A 16,285-nucleotide genomic window follows, 5' to 3' on the forward strand; every position below is an offset into this window, starting at 1 on the left:
CACAAGTGTGCCCAGGAGTGTCCGCACTGTCCTAAAGGCTGGCACCCTCTGCTGGGGTTAGGGATTCACCCCAAGAGCTGGGATTAGGGCAGGTGAGAACCTACTAGAATGATCCTCTGCAGGCATGCTATGACTCTGAGCCTGGAAACCTAATGGCCATTTCCGAGTCAACTACTCCACCGGGAAATAGGAACAGGCACTCATACTCCAGGAGTACAGGTCAGGGATGCTCCAGCGGGACCTTTGAGGACTGAGGGGGTGCCGCTCGGGGGGAAGCCACTGCCCGGGGCCCTGACCGGTCTGTGTGGAGACACGGCCGCCCATCTGCCACAAGGTCCCCCAGGCTGGGAGACGGGTGAGCTCTGCCCGAGCGCGACGTCCCTTCACTTTCCACAGGGAGGTGACAGAGCAAGCTGCCCGGGATCCCCGGGCTCACCAGCCCTCACTTGTCCTCAGAGACACATCAACAGCAGGACTGGGATGTGTTTGGGAAAAGGAACTGGCCCCAAGCTCAAGCCAGAGGCCCAAGGAGCAGCCTAACAGGAGAGGCCCAAGGAGGGACAAGGCAAGGCGTGTGGCTCGGGTGGCAGGTGGAGGAACCTGCCAGCACCCGGGCAATGGGACAGGTGACCACAGGCAGGTGGGAACGCAGCTGCTCACACGGCTCCTGATGTCACCTCGGTAGTTAAAGCAACACACACGTACGCTCACACATGCACGCTCACACTCACATACACGATCTATTTTAATTCCACCTGCCTGACGGTTCCAGGATGTTTTTGGACTCTAACTCTGACCTTCCCTGTCCTAGGAAGCCTGTCCCTCCCTCTCTGGCCTGAGTTCATGTCCGCTGCACACTCTGCTCATTTTTATGCTCCAATTAAAGTTGTGGACTTTGAAACGAGGGTGGACGGTCTAGAAATGGCCAAGGGAGAAGCCACCACAGCTTCCAGAGGAGGCCAAGCCCCACCTGGGCCTGGGGGAAGGGCCTGACCGGGGCTGGGCCATCACAGCCTCCCCGGGTCTGGGGCCCAATCCTCCACACAGCCCCGCACCGGGCACCCGGGTGGGAGAAGGTTGGAGTGGAGAGCCTGGCAACAGTCGCCCTTGTCAGGATGACGCCCCCCAGGTTCAAGCCCAACAACACTTCTGAAGGACCAGGAAGCCTTACCTTTGAATGCCACCTCCCAGTGACCTTCTAAGGAGCGGTTCCGGCCAGTGATGACGTACTGGTAGCCGACCCACAACCTGCAGGAAGACAGATGGCAGGAGACCTCAGTGGGACAGGGGGAAGCAGGCACCACCGTGTGAGTGTGTGCATGTTTTCTTTTTTTTAAAAATAAACTTATTTATTTATTTATTTTTGGCTGCATTGGGTCTTCGTTGCTGTGTGCAGGCTTTCTCTAGTTGCAGAGAGCGGAGGCTACTCTTCATTCCAGTGCGCAGGCTTCTCGTTGTGGTGGCTTCTCTTGTTGCAGAGCACGGGCTCTAGGTGCGAGGGCTTCAGTAGTTGTGGCACGTGGGCTCAGCAGTTGTGGCTTACAGACTCTAGAGCACAGGCTCAGTAGTTGTGGCACATGGGCTTAGCTGCTTCATGGCACGTGGGATCTTCCCGGACCAGGGCTCAAACCCGTGTCCCCTGCATTGGCAGGTGGCTTCTTAACCACTGTGCCACCAGGGAAGTCCCTGAATGTGTGCATTTTTTAAAAATTAATTAATTAATTAATTTTTTTTTTTTTAATTTATTTATGGCTGTGTTGGGTCTTGTTTCTGTGCGAGGGCTTTCTCTAGTTGCGGCAAGTGGGGGCCACTCTTCATCGCGGTGCGCGGGCCTCTCACTATCGCGGCCTCTCTCGTTGCGGAGCACAGGCTCCAGACGCGCAGGCTCAGTAGTTGTGGCTCACGGGCCCAGTTGCTCCGCGGCATGTGGGATCTTCGCAGACCAGGGCTCGAACCCGTGTCCCCTGCACTGGCAGGCAGATTCTCAACCACTGCGCCACCAGGGAAGCCCAATGTGTGCATTTTTAATAGTTACACTAACCTTTAAGATATTGAGCTTCAAAGGCATTAATGATTTTTGAAAGTTTTGATACTTAGTTTTAATAAAATGCGTTAAAATTCTAAATAATAAACTCACTAGTCAGAAAAAGTTTTTATCTCGGGTTAACTCCTGCCAAGACTCTTCTTATTAGCTGATCCAATAAAGCTTTTACATTCTAAGTAAAATCAACCTAGTTCTTGGTGGACACAAACCTGTGAATACACTAAAACCAAAGAGTAGTATGCTCTGAGGGGTGAGTTTTACGGCATATGAATTACACCTCAATAAAAGACAACCCCTATGAGTACACACTGCCTCCCTTGGAGCCTCCCACCTGGCAGATGCTCCCGAGTGTGCTCGGCACAGCACTCAGGGGCCCCCGACCCCAGCCTCCCAGCTCTGGAGATGTCCATCAGTGGGTCCCCGGCTGCCGTGGGTGCCACTCTGCCCCTCCAGCCCCCACCATGCATGTGCCCATCCTGAGGGCACATCCCCACCCCTCTCCCTTTTCCAAGGACTCAACCACCCAGTGAGCTGGGAGTTATCTTTCTCACTTTGGTGATTTGCCAAGCTCACAGGGCATAACGGTGGAGCCTCCACCTGCCATGGTCACTGCACTCCTATGGCAGTGTGGCAGCCTTTGCCATCGTGCAGAGGGAGCACCGGCAGTATGGTGACCCTGTGATCCACTGCCGGCCCCAGCAGTGTGGAAGGGGTCCTCAGCACACATCTGATCCCAGAACAAAGCCCCCTGAATGCCGGGCCTGGGAGAGGCCGGCAGTTGGCCAGTTTCCATGCTTGCTCTCTGATGCTGCGGAGCCTGGGTGTCTAGGCCAGGCTCCGGAGCCAGACCGCCTGGGCTGGAACCTGGCACGCCGCAGTTAATACGTGCCCTGGTCACCACCCTGGGCCCTGTGTTGTCTGGGGGACTGAACGAGTGGGCCCATGGAAGGCACTGAGCACGGGCCTGGCAGAGCCCACTTTCTCAGAAGGATCCCCCCACCTACCTGCACGGCCTGCGAGCCAGGCCTACGAAGCCCCATGTGGAGCAGCCCCTCCTGACACAGGCCCAGACCCCCTGCAGTTGCAGCAGAACCCACAGAGGGGGACCAACGAAAAGGACTGGCCCAAGGTGACACAAGGTGGCAGCCCATCCCTGCCCCTCTGAGAGACTCTGCCCCATCGCAATACCTACCCTAAACCCCCATCTCCATTTGCTTCCAGGGGGCAGGGCTGCTGCGGGCTGCCAGAGGTCACGTCCTGGAGGCCATCACGCTAGGCAGGCCTTGGCACCCCCCAGGCCCCGGGCCCCACCCCGAACTCACTTGTGCTGGTCCTGCCACGCGAAGCTCCGCTCGGGCTGGTCCCATTCCTGGGCCAGGACGAAGCGCAGCTCCTGGTCAGTGGAGAAGGTGGCGAGGGACCCGTTCACGCGCTGGCAGGTCTGCGCGGCATCCCAGTAGTTCTCCCCGCTCAGGTAGACTCGGTAGCAGCTGGCCGTGCCCTCGTAGTGGTGCCACCCTGTCGGGCACTTCCCTAGGAAACATGAAGGACGGCGGGGAGTTGTCCCCCAAGTTAGCATCCTCACTCCAAAATGCAATTGTACATGCTGCATCTAAGCAGCTCAGAAACCACCCAAGAAAGGGGAAGCTGAGGCTCAACAGGGGAGCTCTGCCTCCAAGACCATGAGCCTCCCAGTTGTATGAGGCCGTAGCCGCTGGGCAGTCAAGATCAGCTGCTGAGTTCGCTGACTAAAGTGGCTGAAGCGCCGGTAGAACTCCTCAGGCTGGCAGTGTGAGCATTCCCACTACATCACCACACCTAAGCATGTCTACTCAGGAGGGGGTTTCAGCTGTGGTTTTTCTGCCTTTCAATTTTCCTTAAATTTATTTTGTTCTTTTAAAATACTAATATCGTAGAGAGTTCATTAAATAACTAGTTATTTAAAAAATTTTTTTAAACAGAGGGAGAGCCACCTACAAAAGGGTGGGTACAGTTCAGCCCCAAAAGGTAACCACCTCGTAAAAAAAAAGCAGTCTGGTTCCAGAGCCTCGGTTCAGGTCATGGCTTCCTCACTCGGGCTGGGTGGCTTTGGGCAGGTCATTGTGCAGCTTCACCCATCAAAGGAGGCCCTGAAGGGCTATTTTAGGCGGACACCCCGGCACAGCCAAGTGGCATGGGAGAGCCAGGGACCACGTGGGGGGTGAGCCTTTGATCACGAACAGGGCAGGTCTGCAACTTACTGCTGAAGCGGACGGGCTGTGCCACGTTCATGGCATGGAAGTGCGTGGGGTCGCCGCCTCGAGCCCGCCCCGGCCTCAGATCCACAGCCTCCTTCCCATGGTAAGGACGCGCCTCCCCGATCACTTCTGAAAGCAGAAAGAGAGTGGCTGTCAACACTGCTCATGGGGGCCAGGCACCAAAGTGAACCGCGGTGCAGTCAGATGCGGGGGGGTTGGGAGGGCAGGGAGAAGGCAGCACAGATTCCATCTATTCAGGCTTTCTTTAGAACTCTAAAACGTGCCATTCGTGCCAAATGGGTTACATGAGCTTCTTGCTGAAAATTATGCCTGGGCAGTCTTCATTTTTCATTATGACTACGAAATGGGGACTCTCAGTTGCATTTTCTAACAGGCTACTGCGGGCACATCACAGGGTCAGCTACTCCTGCTTAACACCCTCCAGCAGCCCCGGCCCCAGGGGGTTTTCTGCAGAGCCCAGGCTGCTCCCCCACTGGCCTGGAGCCTCCCCTCTTAGCTGTGTGTGGCCCTCCCTGCCTGCTGGCCCCTCTCTCAGCCTCAAGGCCAGGGTCAGGGCACCTGGCACAGGCCCTCGTGTGTAGCAGACCTGGAGCATGGTTAAAGTGTGACCAGAAAGCTCAGGGTGAGGAAGAATGCTAGCTTTATGTGTGGTGGTCCAAGGGTAATTCGCAGGTCTGAGAGAGGAGACCCAGAGAAGCGAGGAGATTTACCCAAGGCAGGAGAGAGTCAGGGGCTATGTTTCCGAGGGGCCTCTGCGCTCTGCCTGCAGGGGGGCGCCTGGTGGAGGATACCGGTACAAGGTCAGCACAGGCGACGAACTTGGTCTGCACAGCTGCACAGACACCACAGACACCTGCCTGCAGCTGGCTCAACAACCTCAGGCCAGGAGGCCGGGGGCGTGGGAGTGGACCGGGAGGGGCGTGGCGCTGGGCGTGGCGTGGCGCGGTGCAGGGCATGGTGACAGGCGGTCCCCACCTCCCCCACCTGCGGGCAGAGGATCTTAGTTCCCCACCAGGGATCGAACTGGGCCCTGGCAGTGAAAGGAGACCGCCAGGGAATTCCCTGACACTGTTTTTATTTAATAAATCATCTTTATTTTTTCCCATTATAAAATAACACATATTCAATGTAAAATATTTGAGAAATACAAAAGTTTGAAAAGACGAAACAGATAAACTGTACTATTCTAGAGGTTGCTGCCCTTCCAATCTCTCCTTTCTACACAAATCCTTAAAACTATTGGGATCACGTCAAGCACTATTTTATGATTTGCTCTGCAAGCTGAAGACTATAAATAGCTTTCCATATTCTTAAGTGAGTGAAGATCACTTTCAATGGCTGCTCAGCATCTGTGAATAAATTTCTTTAATTACCACAACTCCTAAGGTTCCAAGCTGGGGCTGCCTGCATTTTCTAATTTTTGTAGAAGAAGCACATGTGTGTCCTTCTGAGACCCTAGCAGCTTTGTCCCTCTTCCACTAACTACTCAGTAGAGTATTTCCTCAGAGTTTCCACCACAGTCCCTTCCCAGGCAGGTGATGGGATCAGCTTGCCAATCACTCTAACACATAAAATGTGTTCCCAGTGCCTGAGATAAGCTGGACCACAGGCAAAAGACCTAGAGGAGAAGCTGCCCTCTTCAAACACTGCCCTGGGTGGGGCGGCTTCAGCTCTCTGGGACTGGGGTGCCCCGTGCACACATGTGGGCACCACCACTCCCCGCTCCCCGGAGGAGAGACTGCAAAGCCCCTGCCTCCGTCCCTCCAGGGCACCAGGCAGAGGAGTGGGCAGATCCCCGCTGGGCTGAGGGATAAGGAGGGAGGGGAGCAGAGGGCTCCCTGGCAGAGGCGCAGCCTGGGCAAAGGCCAAAACCAAGCATGCCTGGGACAAGCTTGAAGACCAGCTTGGGTGTAGCTGAAGCATATTTCACTACGCCTGCACTTCACACCTCCCTTCTGCCTGCTCAAACGAGCAAGACCTGTGGTTCCACTTGGTCTTGGCCTCTTCCCCAGACCAAGCACAGCACCTGGGCACCTGGTATACAACCGGTCAAACTGCTCACAGAGGGACGAGGAATCTAGGGCAGAGGGGAGAGAAAGAAAAGGACCGGTTCTACCGGGGACACCGAACACCAGGTGGCCAGGATGCGGCCGGCAGTGAAGCCATCTGCAGCCCGGGGAGGGGGTGGGGGGGCAGGTGAAACAGCACAGTAAAGTAACCAGAAAGCCTGGTGGCGGTGGAGGACGCTGCTCTGTGATGAGCAGGCTTCTCTGTGGTTCAGGCGGCAATTCTGAGCCTTCCTCTTTCCTCCATTTTCCTTCATATCCAAACGCCCACATCCATCCCCTCATCACTCATTATTCAATGTCCATTACATGCTGCCACCGAAACCCACCAACAGACACAGGCCCCCTGAGTGTCCTGGGGGCCAGAAGCAAGAGGTGAGGGTGGCTAGGGGGAGGCAGAGTTCACTGGATCAGCAGCCTTACAGCCCTCTTAGGACCACCTCTGACAATAAGGAGTTTCCTCTGAGCCCCACAGACAGCGCGGTGGCCAGCTGGAGGGTGTGCAGCCAGCCCCAGAGTGCGGGTTTCAGGGTGCAGACACCCCAGAGCAGCTCTGGGCACTGTCCCAGGCACCCGGCAGCAGGTGGCCCTGACCCCTTAGTGGGAGGTCTCACTTTCACTCCCTGTGGTGGGGACGGGGATGAGTCCAAGCCTGGAACCCAACCTGAGCCCAGCCCTGACCTCTCCGAAGGAGTGCTCCTCTCTCTTCAGATGTCCCTCCCCGGACTTCAGAATGGGAGCCCGAGGAGGAGACCTGGCTGAAACGCTACTGAAAATCCGAGGAAGAGGGAATGTCTGAGATGGGGAGGCAGGCAAGGCCGTGACAGACCTGCTTCAGAGCAGAAGTGTCCCACCTCAGGACCCTCGTGTGACCTCGGGGATCAGGGCAGCGAGAGCTGGAGGCCTCGAGTCCAACGGGGAAACTGAGTCAGGAGTCAGGTCAGGCAGTGTCCTGCTTGCTGCTCCCAACAGCAAGTGGCCGGAAAAGAAGATGATGTGCAAATAAAGGACAAAATGTGAGTGATTCTAATTTGTGTTTCCAGAAACTTAAAACTTGTCCAGATGAGCCTGTAACGTCTCCGAATGAGGGAGAGGGCAGGACAGACTGGAGCCTCTTCAGTGCTCTGAGCTGTCGGGACACATGTCACTGTCCTATTTCACAACAAACAGGTTTAGAATCATGGTCAAAAATCAAATGTCTCTAAGTTAACCAATACTTGCTAACCAATGCAGGATTTCTAAAACCAGAGAGCCAGGAAATACAGTTACTAATAGCATTTCCGTTACGCTGAACACGTTCTTTAAATTGATTCTCTTTCCCCACAGCTGGGGCCAGTCACGTTGCTCAGGGGGATCTCACTGGGCTAAAGGTTGATGGTTTGGGGGAGCCCCAGGGACCACCATCTCTGTCCCTGTTCCATCAGGGACACGCCAACATGAGCACTCTGTCTTCCCATTTTATACCCATGTGGACAGTACATGCGGTACACAGAGATTAACTGCAAAAACACAGCCCTATAAGTTTCAAGTTCAAAATCTGCCTTCCTCCTGCGGCTCCTAGGTCCATGAATGTCTCAGGGCACAAGTTCACAGAAGGGACATTGTACCTTCTGCTACTGCCCGGGACAGGAGCTGAAGCCACCAGTCCCAGGCACACTCCACCTGTGGCCACGGCTCTCAGCTGCCAGGAGAGCTGTGGCAGAAGCAGACTGACCTGAGTGGGGCTCCTCACTCAAGGTCTTCTCAATTCTTAGGTACGTACATCACAGGATGAAATAGAAATCCCGCCTCCCCTCCCCCAGCCCCCTGCTCCTAATCCCATTTCCCACAGAAAATTCTTCAGATAGTTTTAAAATTATTTTTTCTTACTTCCTCTGGTAGTTTAAAAAGAATTACTTATTTCTACTTATTTCTTCTGATAGTTATGTCGGTATTTCCGAATAACAGGTTTACCTTGCTATTTCTAGTGTTATCAATTTTAAATGTTACCCACTGACTTAAGGTCAGGCAGGTGCAGGCTTAGCTCACATATACTCTTACCTTCCCAACAGAGTAGCATCAATTTCAAAACTAAAGTCAGTAGAATAATGTAATAATGTAAGTATTCTTCACTTGTGAACCAAATAGCATACTAAGGTTATTTCGATCCTCTAACAACTTTCTTTTTTCCTGGAGTTAATATTTGCATCAGTTTTAAAATTTTCTTAGCTTTCTGTATATCAACCACTGATTTTTTCAGCTACTACAGCAGATAACAAAGGCTAACAGTAAAACTTTTAAACACTCAAAACACTGTGTCAGAGCCACCGGGCTCCACTTTGTCTCCTGGAATCCCTGCCTACCTTCCAGCTCCAGGCTGAATGGGCTGCTCTCTGGGCTGGGGCTTGGCTGTGATCCTCGGGTCCACTTTGCTACCCTCCTGCACTGGGACCCTGTTTCCTGGACCCCAGGTCATCTCCTTTCTTGCTTAACCCTCTCCTTTTACAAGATCACATCTTTCTAAGAAAGGGTATAGCAACATTTATGAGTCTATTCATATCTAAAACTTCTTTATTTTATCTTCATGTATCATTGATTTCTCTGGGTATAAAAATCCCAGATTAATAACATTTTTGAAGCTTCTGGTTAAAGATATCAGATTGAACAAACACACTCGTTCTCTGAAACCCACAGTAAAACAACAGTAATGGGGGCTTCCCTGGTGGCGCAGTAGTTAAGAATCCGCCTGCCAATGCAGGGGACATGGGTTCCAGCCCTGGTCCGAGAAGATCCCACATGCCGCGGAGCAACTAAGCCCGTGTGCCACAACTACCGAGCCTGCACTCTAGAGCCCGTGCTCCACAACAAGAGAAGCCACGGCAATGAGAAGCCCGCGCACCACAACGAAGAGTAGCCCCTGCTCCCCACAACTAGAGGAAGCCCGCGGGCAGCAATGAAGACCCAACACAGCCAAAAATAAATAAATAAATTTATTTATTTATTTAAAAAATAAAAACTGGAAAACAGAAGGACAAGTGATAATGTAGAGAAGGTGACCACACGTCCTAAGATGCCTGGTTATGCCCGCTGTCCCAGTACCCCATTCAGTTTAGCATTTGTCAGTCTCAAAATTGTCTTATTTTAGAAGTAAATCACTCCAAATTTATTTGAGCCTAGAAAGCTAAATCCTAGGCCAGCAGCTGGGCAAAGTAAGGAATTTGCAAACTATATACAATGACCCTTAGACCCAGCAATCCGACATTTAAGAATTTACACTGATGATACATCTCCAAAACCCCCTCCAAAACAAAAAAGCCCCCCCCATAACCCCGCATATGCACAAGGTTACTTACTGTGACATTATTTTTAATAGCAAACTAATGAGAACAACCTAAAGGCCCACACATAGGAGACTGGCTAAATAAAATACGGTACATTCCTAAGATGAAGAGCAATATAGCAGTAAGAAAGAATTAAAAAAAAAAAACAACTTTATGAATTAATACAGAGTTATTTTAAGGATATTCTACTGAATTAAAAAAGAAAAAAAATCAGGGCAAAAAGTACACACAGTAAGACACTTTTTTAATGTAAGAAAGGGTAAAGAAAAAGAAACAAGTAGTAAAATATACACATATTTGCTTATTTTTGTAATTAAAAAAATGCCCAAAACTCAGAAAAGACAGGCCAGAAACCAATCAAGCTAGTGGCCTATTGGATATGAGTGGCAACAGGTAAAGGGAAATAGAACTTCTAAGTGTATGTTTTTATACAGTTATGAGTTTTGAATCTTGCTAATGTTTTACATATTCTAAAAAAAAATCAGTTAATCTTGTGGATACACTAAAACCCATGAAATTGTACACTTTAAAGGGGTAAATTTTATGGTATATGATTTATATCTCAATTAAAAAATAAATGAAGATGAGGAGGCAAAGTCCTAAAACTGAATGCAAACATTCAGACGTTAACACATCACGCAGAAGAAAACCAGGAATGAATCTGGTGGCTTCTGACTAGACAATGACTGTACCCCCTCAGTGCAACACAGTCTAACATCATAAAGAACTGAGAAGAAATCCTAGAATTTAGTTAGTAGGTTTGTTCTTGGCCGTGGTACAGGAGCAGTAATTCCAAAACTCTTTTATGTGTACTTTAGAATTGGCCAAATGAGTACATATACAGATGGTGCTGGGAACCAGGTTCTTACTATGGGAAAGGGAGGTACAAATATGAGATGGGGGAGGAGAGGAGGAAATCTAGATTAGAATCGGAGGTACAGCAAATACGAACTCATGATTTAAAAAAAACGTTTTCTTGCGCTATCCACGGAAAGTGCCTAGAAGCAAGGATGAGCCCAGCTAACACTCAGATATTGGTTTCTAAGTACCATTCCTCACCGAAAGTAGCAGGGTTCCTTAAGAGAAATGGCTGATTCCAGGTTTAGGGCAGGAAAAGTACAAGATGAGCCTGGAACATCTTCAAGTGCCAGAAAACAGGAAAGCACTTTATAAAATAATATCATTTGCAAAGTGTAGTGCGTATGGCAGAGTAACAAAAACACCATTTTAAACTACCACTATTATAACTGATTCAGACAGGAATCATCAGTATAAGCTAAAACAGTTGGGTAATACCTAGAATACCCCTCCACAGATTATGTATTCATTACCTATTCACAGATTACTTTTCATTACAAAAGGGGGGGAAAACTATTACAATAGTGGAATCTGGTAGACATTACCTTAACAAAATGATCAAACATAATATCACCAATAATGGGACAAAATGACCTCATGTGACCCTTGATTTGACACTTCATGACCTGCTTAAAAAAGAAAAAAAAAAAGTCTCACCTGAATCTAATGATGAGGAAACAGACAAGTTAAAACTAAAGGACATTCTACAAACCGACTGGTGTGGACTCTTCAAGTATGTCAATGTCACGTAAGATCAGTAATTTTTAAAAAGGCTGGGGGGCTTCCCTGGGGACGCAGTGGTTAAGAATCTGCCTGCCAATGCAGGGAACACGGGTTCGAGCCCTGGTCTGGGAAGATCCCACATGCCACGGAGCAACTAAGCCCATGCGCCACAACTACTGAGCCTGCGCTCTAGAGCCCGCAAGCCACAACTGCCCACATGCTGCAACTACTGACGCCCGTGCGCCTAGAGCCCGTGCTCCGCCACGAGAGAAGCCACCCCAGTGAGAAGCCCACGCACCGCAACAAAGAGTAGCCCCCGCTCGCCTCAACTAGAGAAAGCCTGCACGCAGTAACGAAGACCCAACGCAGCCAAAAATAAATGAATAAATTTATAAAAAATAAATAAATGATAAATAAATAAATAAAAAGGCTGGGGACACCTCTTGACTAAAGGACAGAGCAAGATGGCAAGAAAATACAACATGTAACCTTTGACCAAATCCTGGACTTAAAAGTTTAAAAAACCTGTAAATGACACTTTTGTGACTATTGAAAAAAATTTCAATATGGACTATATATAAGATAATAGTGTTATAGTAAGTTTCTTGCATGTGAAAATTCTACTGTGGTTACAGAGTGGATTATTCTCGTTCTCAGAAGATGCTGAATATTTAGGGGTAAATGTCATATCTGTAATACACTCTCAAAGGGTTCAGAAAAAAATATACATAGAGAAAGCAACTGTAGCAAAATGCTAATGGCTGATGAATGCAAGTAAGGGCTACAGGAGCGTCCACTGCACTACTCTCAAGCCTTTTCTGGGGATATGAAATTTCTCGTATTAAATCAGGGAGAAGGCAGGGACTTCCCTGGTGGCGCAGTGGTTGAGAGTCTGCCTGCCAAGCAGGGGACACGGGTTCGATCCCTGGTCCGGGAAGATCCCACATGCCGCAAAGCAACTAAGCCCATGTGCCACAACTACTGAGCTTGTGCTCTAGACCCCGCGTGCCACAACTACTGAAGCCCGCATACCTAGAGCCCATGCTCCACAACAAGAGAAGCCACGACAATGAGAAGCCTGCGCACCGCAACAAAGAGTAGCTGCCGCTCACCACAACTAGAGAAAGCCCGTGCGCAGCAATGAAGACCCAATGCAGCCAAAAATAAATAAATTAATTTTTAAAAAAATCAGGGAGAAGGCAGTCCACACACCCAGATCCCAGCCCCTGCAATGGTGTGCTCAGGAAACCTGCCCCCCCTTCACCCTAGCAGAACACGGGGGATTTACTAAAAAAAAGTAAAACAGGGGGTCTCTGGGATGGGGGATACCAGTTCAGCTGAAAGTCATGGTTCTTTATTTAAGGAGGGGACGGCAGACTCCCAGCCCCTCTTCCTCCACTAAGTTCCTCCTTTATTATGTTTAGGTAGTTTCCTTCTATTCCTAGCTTGTTGAGTGTTTCACCATGAAAGAATGTTTAATTTTTTTTTTAATATTTATTTATTTATTTTATTTATGGCTGTGTTGGGTCTTCGTTTCTGTGCAAGGGCTTTCTCTAGTTGTGGCAAGTGGGGACCACTCTTTATCGCGGTGCGCGGGCCTCTCATTATCGTGGCCTCTCTTGTTGCGGAGCACGGGCTCCAGACGCGCAGGCTCAGTAATTGTGGCTCACGGGCCTAGTTGCTCCGCGGCATGTGGGATCTTCCCAGACCAGGGCTCGAACCTGTGTCCCCTGCATTGGCAGGCAGATTCTCAACCACTGCGCCACCAGGGAAGTCCCCAAGAACGTTTAATTTTGCCGAACGCTTTTCCTGCATCAAGAAGATGATGTGTTTTTTCCTACATTCTACTAGTGTGGTATATTACACAGATTTTAGTTTTTTTTTTTTTTAATTAATTAATTTATTTATATTTATTTTTGGCTGTGTTGGGTCTTCGTTTCTGTGCGAGGGCTTTCTCCAGTTGCGGCGAGCGGGGGCCACTCTTCATCACGGTGCGCGGGCCTCTCTCTGTCGCGGCCTCTCTTGTTGCGGAGCACAGGCTCCAGACGCGCAGGCTCAGTAGTTGTGGCTCACGGGCTTAGTTGCTCCGCGGCATGTGGGATCTTCCCAGACCAGGGCTCGAACCCGTGTCCCCTGCATTGGCAGGCAGATTCTTAACCACTGCGCCACCAGGGAAGCCCTGGATTTTAGTTTTTTGAACCACCCTTGCATTCCGAGAATAAATCCATTTGATCATGGTGTGTAAGCCTCTTAATGTACTGTTAAATTCTGTTTGCTGGTATCGTGTTCAGGATTTTTGCATCAGTGTTCATGGCACATTAGTCTGCAGTTTTCTTTTGGGAGGTTATGTGTTTCTACAAATTTGTCCATGTCATTTATGTTTCTAATTTGTTGGCATATAATTCTCCACAGTACTCTTTTTTTTTTTTAAAGATATTTTTTTTTGATGTGGACCATTTTTTAAAAAAAATCTTTACTGAATTTGTTACAATATTGCTTCTGTTTTGGTTTTTTGGCCGTGAGACATGTGGGATCCCAGCTCCCCAACCAGGGATTGAACCCACACCCCCTGTATTGGAAGACGAAGTCTTAACCACTGGACCACCAGGGAAGTCCCCCACAGTACTCTCTTATAATCCTTTTTGTTTCTGTAAAATTGATAGTAATGTCCCAACTTTCATTTCCTTTTTTTTTTTTTTTTTTTGGCTGCGTCAGGTCTTAGCTGCAGCACGTGGGATCTTCGTTGAGGCATACAGGATCTTTCATTGTTGCGCAGGCTTCTCTCTAGTTGTGGCATGCGGGTTTTCTCTAGTTGTAGCGCGTGGGCTCCAGAGCGTGTGGGCTCTGCAGTTTGCGGCAGGTGGGCTCTCTCGTTGAGGCTCGCAAGCTCAGTAGTTGTGGTGCGTTGGCCTAGTTGCCCTGTGGCATGTGGGATCTTAGTTCCCCAACCAGGGATCAAACCCACGTCCCCATTGGAAGGCAGATTCTTTACCACTGGACCACCAGAGAAGTCCCCTCAACTTTCATTTCTTATTTTAGTTATTTGAGTCTTTACTCTCTTTTTTCTTTCCCAGCTTCACTCACTTTATTTTTCTCCCCATTCCAGGGCTCCCAGGGCCTCTGGGCCCTTCCACAGCACTGGTGTCACTCGCCATTCGGTGTTTTTACGAAGAAGCTGAGTCTTTTCTCTTTAGTCAATCTAGCTAAAGGTTTGTCAATTTTGTTGACCTTTGGTTTTGTTGATTTTCTCTACTGTTTTTCTATTCTGTTTACCTCTGTTCTGATCTTTATTATTTTCTTCCTTCTGCTAGCACTGAGTTTAGTTTGTTCTTCTTTTTCTACTTCCTTAAGGTGTAAAGTTAGATTGTTGATTTGAGACCCTTCCTCCCTCCCTCCAGCTGACACTCTCTCTCTCTTTCTTAATATAAGTATTTACAGCTACATATTTCCTTCTTAGTACTGTTTTTGCTGCAGCCCCTAAGTTTTGGTTTGTTGTTTTCTTTTCTTTTAAATAAATTTATTTGTTTATTTATTTATTGGCAGGCAGATTCTTAACTACTGTGCCACCAGGGAAGTCCATGGTTTGTTCTTTTCATTTTCATTTACCTCAAGATATTTTCTAATTTCCTGTGTGATTTCTTCTTGACTCATGAATGTTTAAGAGTATGTTGTTGAATTTCCATGTATTTGTGAATGTTCCAGTTTTCCTTCTACTGTTGATACCTATTATAGTTTCATTCCACTGTGATTTATATGATTTCAATCTTTTAAATTTGTTCAGACTTATTTTGTGGCCTAACATATGGTCTAGCCTAGAGAATGTTCAATGTGCATTTGAGTAAAAAGATGTGCATTCTGTTGGTTGTTGTTGGGTGATCCTGTAAGTCCCCAAGGCTCTGTTCACCTTTCTTTGTTCTTTTTGTTCCAAACACTCAGTAATTTCAAATGTTCAGTTTTCAAGCTCACCTAGTCTTTCTTCTGCCTGCTGGAGCCTGCTGCTGAATGCTTCTAGTGAAGTTTTCAATTCAGTTTAGTTTTTTGTCCATGTTTTCCTTCACCTCTTTGAGCACATTTAAGATGGTAGTTTTAAAGCCTTTGTTTAGTATGTCTGAGGCCCACTGTTTCTTGAGGGATAGTATCTGCCACATAATTTTCTTCCTTCAAATGGGCTGTGTTCTCCTGTTTCTTTGTATGTCTGTTATTTTGTTGTTGTTGAAAATTAGGCATTTGAATAAATCCTCTCCCAATCTTTGCAGACTGGCTCTGTATTGGGGAAGACCTTCATTAATTAGCAGGGTTTGTTCTAAGCCTTGAGACCAGCTCAGGGTGAAGGCTTAAGGTGTTCTTAGGTCTTTTCTGCACTTGCATTGTGTCTGGTCCTGTGTGTGACCTTCTTTTGATTCTTAAGTATATATGCCTGCTTTAAAATGTCTTGATTTCCCAGAGCCAGTCACCTGCTTCTCAGGGTCTTGGATGTACTACTGTATTCCTCCACCCATAGTCCCTTGCCCCAGGCATCTGCAGGTCTGTACCCAGTTTTTGTGAGCATTGCTTGACACTTTCTGCACTTTTTTGCAGGCTGAGATCCAAACTATGTAATTTTTCCCTATCTGAGCTCCAAGTCAGAAAAAACAGACATCAGTCCCTCAGGCAGCCCCCAGACAGGTCAGAATGTTGCAAATAAGGTCACTCTGCTCCCTCTGGTTGGAGGCAAGGAATTTGGAATTGGGTTGTTGCTTCTTTTAGACTGTGCTGTGCCACTGGGGGAGGAAGTGGGGCAAGGGTGAGTAAAAATGCCATGATATTTCCTACCACTTGAATGTGGCTTTTTCCTGATTGGGTGTTCCCATGGTTGCTATAGACTCTGACCGTTTTCCAGAGCTTCCATGAAGTTATTTTAGCCATCCTCTAGTTGCTTTTTGAATGTATGCATGGCAGAATGGGGGTCTGAAGTTTCTGAGACAGCCATTTTGCTGACATCAGAATATACTGCTATACCGTGTGGCGCAGCCAAAA

At 48.7% G+C, this 16,285-nt stretch overlaps 1 protein-coding gene across 2 annotated transcripts in view; it reads right to left on the reverse strand.

The window, feature by feature from the left end:
* Positions 1 to 16,285, reverse strand: part of DGCR2 (DiGeorge syndrome critical region gene 2) — a 72,066-nt gene that overhangs the window by 19,652 nt on the left and 36,129 nt on the right. Inside the window, exons 3-5 of one of the 2 annotated variants that reach the window (XM_068562562.1) lie at positions 4,285 to 4,410; positions 3,367 to 3,577; positions 1,172 to 1,248 (exon numbers count right to left, since the gene is read on the reverse strand). In XM_068562562.1, coding sequence (XP_068418663.1) covers positions 1,172 to 1,248; positions 3,367 to 3,577; positions 4,285 to 4,410 — 414 coding nt within the window. Of the gene's footprint in view, positions 1 to 1,171; positions 1,249 to 3,366; positions 3,585 to 4,282; positions 4,411 to 16,285 lie in introns of both variants that reach the window. The other variant, XM_068562561.1, reaches the window with a different exon arrangement.

This window comes from Eschrichtius robustus, chromosome 14 (genome assembly GCF_028021215.1).
Source record: "Eschrichtius robustus isolate mEscRob2 chromosome 14, mEscRob2.pri, whole genome shotgun sequence".
In the NCBI taxonomy this organism is placed as follows: domain Eukaryota; kingdom Metazoa; phylum Chordata; class Mammalia; order Artiodactyla; family Eschrichtiidae; genus Eschrichtius; species Eschrichtius robustus.